Source organism: Penaeus monodon, chromosome 32, assembly GCF_015228065.2.
Source record: "Penaeus monodon isolate SGIC_2016 chromosome 32, NSTDA_Pmon_1, whole genome shotgun sequence".
NCBI classification, from domain to species: domain Eukaryota; kingdom Metazoa; phylum Arthropoda; class Malacostraca; order Decapoda; family Penaeidae; genus Penaeus; species Penaeus monodon.
Genome location: NC_051417.1, coordinates 18,552,580 through 18,554,487, shown reverse-complemented (window position 1 = coordinate 18,554,487; position 1,908 = coordinate 18,552,580). Strand labels below are relative to the sequence as shown.

At 46.7% G+C, this 1,908-nt stretch overlaps 2 protein-coding genes across 6 annotated transcripts in view; one reads left to right on the top strand and one right to left on the bottom strand.

Annotated features, from left to right (window-relative positions):
- The window catches only part of LOC119593707 (PR domain zinc finger protein 15-like), a 9,867-nt gene extending 8,898 nt beyond the window's left edge, over window positions 1-969 (bottom strand). For both annotated transcript variants that reach the window (XM_037942671.1, XM_037942672.1), the window contains exon 1: window positions 863-969. The gene's annotated coding sequence lies outside the window, so the exon portion shown is untranslated. The remainder of the gene's footprint in view (window positions 1-862) is intronic.
- LOC119593708 (palmitoyltransferase ZDHHC23-like) overlaps window positions 1-1,908 on the top strand; it is a 12,326-nt gene that overhangs the window by 896 nt on the left and 9,522 nt on the right. Inside the window, exon 1 of one of the 4 annotated variants that reach the window (XM_037942674.1) lies at window positions 991-1,225. The exons of 1 other annotated variant lie outside the window; for it this stretch is intronic. In XM_037942674.1, coding sequence (XP_037798602.1) covers window positions 1,130-1,225 — 96 coding nt within the window. In that variant the 5' untranslated portion in view covers window positions 991-1,129. Of the gene's footprint in view, window positions 1-990; window positions 1,226-1,264; window positions 1,337-1,466; window positions 1,550-1,908 lie in introns of those variants that run through there. 2 more of the 4 variants (XM_037942675.1, XM_037942677.1) reach the window with 2 other exon arrangements.

Below are 1,908 nucleotides of genomic sequence, written 5' to 3'. Positions count from 1 at the left end.
TGAGCTTATCAGTGTTTCCCTATTTTTATTTGTAACTAGTCTCTCAGTGCTTCTTTACAACTCTCATCTCAGCTTTTCTAAACCCCTTCCATTTCCTATCGTAAAATCTAACTTTTTCATTTATTTGTTTGATATATTTCATTTTTCTTCCTTCCTCCATTGTGTTTGAGTGCGTTTGCGTGCGTGACACGTAATTTGCCCTTTCCTGCCCGTAAAAAAATTAAGCTCTTCCCTTCAGCCTCTCCCTCACCCAACCCAGTCCTCGTCAAAGTCATTCAATTTGCCCAGCTCCGTGGGTGTCCTTCCCTTCCTGGTCAAGCCCTTCACAAAAATCGCCGGACCTGTCATGAAGAACCACTTGCTATGGCAGTTTCTGGGCCCCTTTCCCCCCGACAGCCTCCCTCCCTCCCCCGCAATTCCATGATCCGCCAAAGAATTTGCTCAACATAATGCTCGTCTCCCGTTCCCTGCCATGCCCTCGTGTCATGTGCCGTGCCAGGCCTGTCATGATGTGGCTGCCCTGCACAAGACGCCTTCGTCTAGAACAGCTGCCTGGCCTCTCGCCCACACGGAAGCAGCGCATGTTTCCAAAATCCAGCCTAGAATCCGCCTCGCCCTTCCCATCCCGTGCCAGGTCCACTTCATGCCATCAAGTGCAGTGAGGAGCCGCCAGTGGCTGCCCTGCGAGCGGCCGTCGGTGCAGTTGCCAGCCGCCTCGCCCGCACAGGAATGCCAACCCAAATTCCCTTCGCCCGAACCAGGCTAACTACATGTTCTCCCTTTATTGGACCACCCGCGACGCCCTCGTATCGCCGGCAGCTCGTTCGGGCGCGTTGGAAAAGTGAAGGGGGGAATGTCTTACCTCGGTGCAGTTTCGGAGAGGCGCGAGTCCGGCATGAGAGGAGGACGAGGTCGGGGATTCTCGGGGCGCGATGGCGGAGAGGCTGGCGGGCTTGGGCGCAGCGCTGGGCGGCGGTGCCACGTCTCGCGCCCGACGTCCTCCCTGCCATTACGCATTCCATTGTATTTTCTACCTCTCTGCCCAAATTAAAATCAGATTCTATAGTATTTTGACGGTGATTCACGGTCTTATACCGTACTATCAACCAGAATGAATGGCATATGAGCGATGTTTTTTGTCACTAGCGGCAGAGGTGTGATTGTTATTGTGAGTGGACAAATGCCAGCGGCATGTGCGCAGCCACACTCCCTCGCGATCACCATGGTAATTGCTTCACTATCCCCAATGTATTTAATTAGTCTAACTCCATTTTCCTCAATGTTCTGTCGGTTCGGGTCCATACTTTTAATTTTGAGTCGTTATACCGCAGTTTGTGTAAGCTACCCTTTTATATTAAAATTGTCTATTTCATTCCGTAAGACAACATATCGTGTTAAAGGTCACGATAAATATATTAATGAGGGATGAATCATAACTAGAAATAACACATTTCAGTCCTTCACTTGCTAAAAGTTCATTGTAACCCTGCACCACGATTAACGTGTGCTGACGTTGACATTTTCCCATTACATTTAAATTCAAATCAAGGTAGTTATCTTTACAAACTTGTCGTTTGAATGTGCCAGGAATTTCCCATATTTGATAACAACGTTACGTTGAAACTATTAAGTGTTAGAGTTCCTTAATTGTAGGTAGTGTTTAATCACACTATATTTTCACAATGACTGGTATATTTGCATTCAAGTGGGATTTTTTTTTTAAATGGTTGTCAGCTTCATATGTTAACAGATTAATCTGTGAACTAAATGTATTTATATAAGATTTATTTCTCATTTAGGACTAGGAAAATGGTTCTCTTGCATCATTATTTAGGGTATACTGCCTAGTGCAAGGTGTATGGCTTAAGAGCACTAGTCACAGGCCATTGAGTAGAGTGTTGATGATCG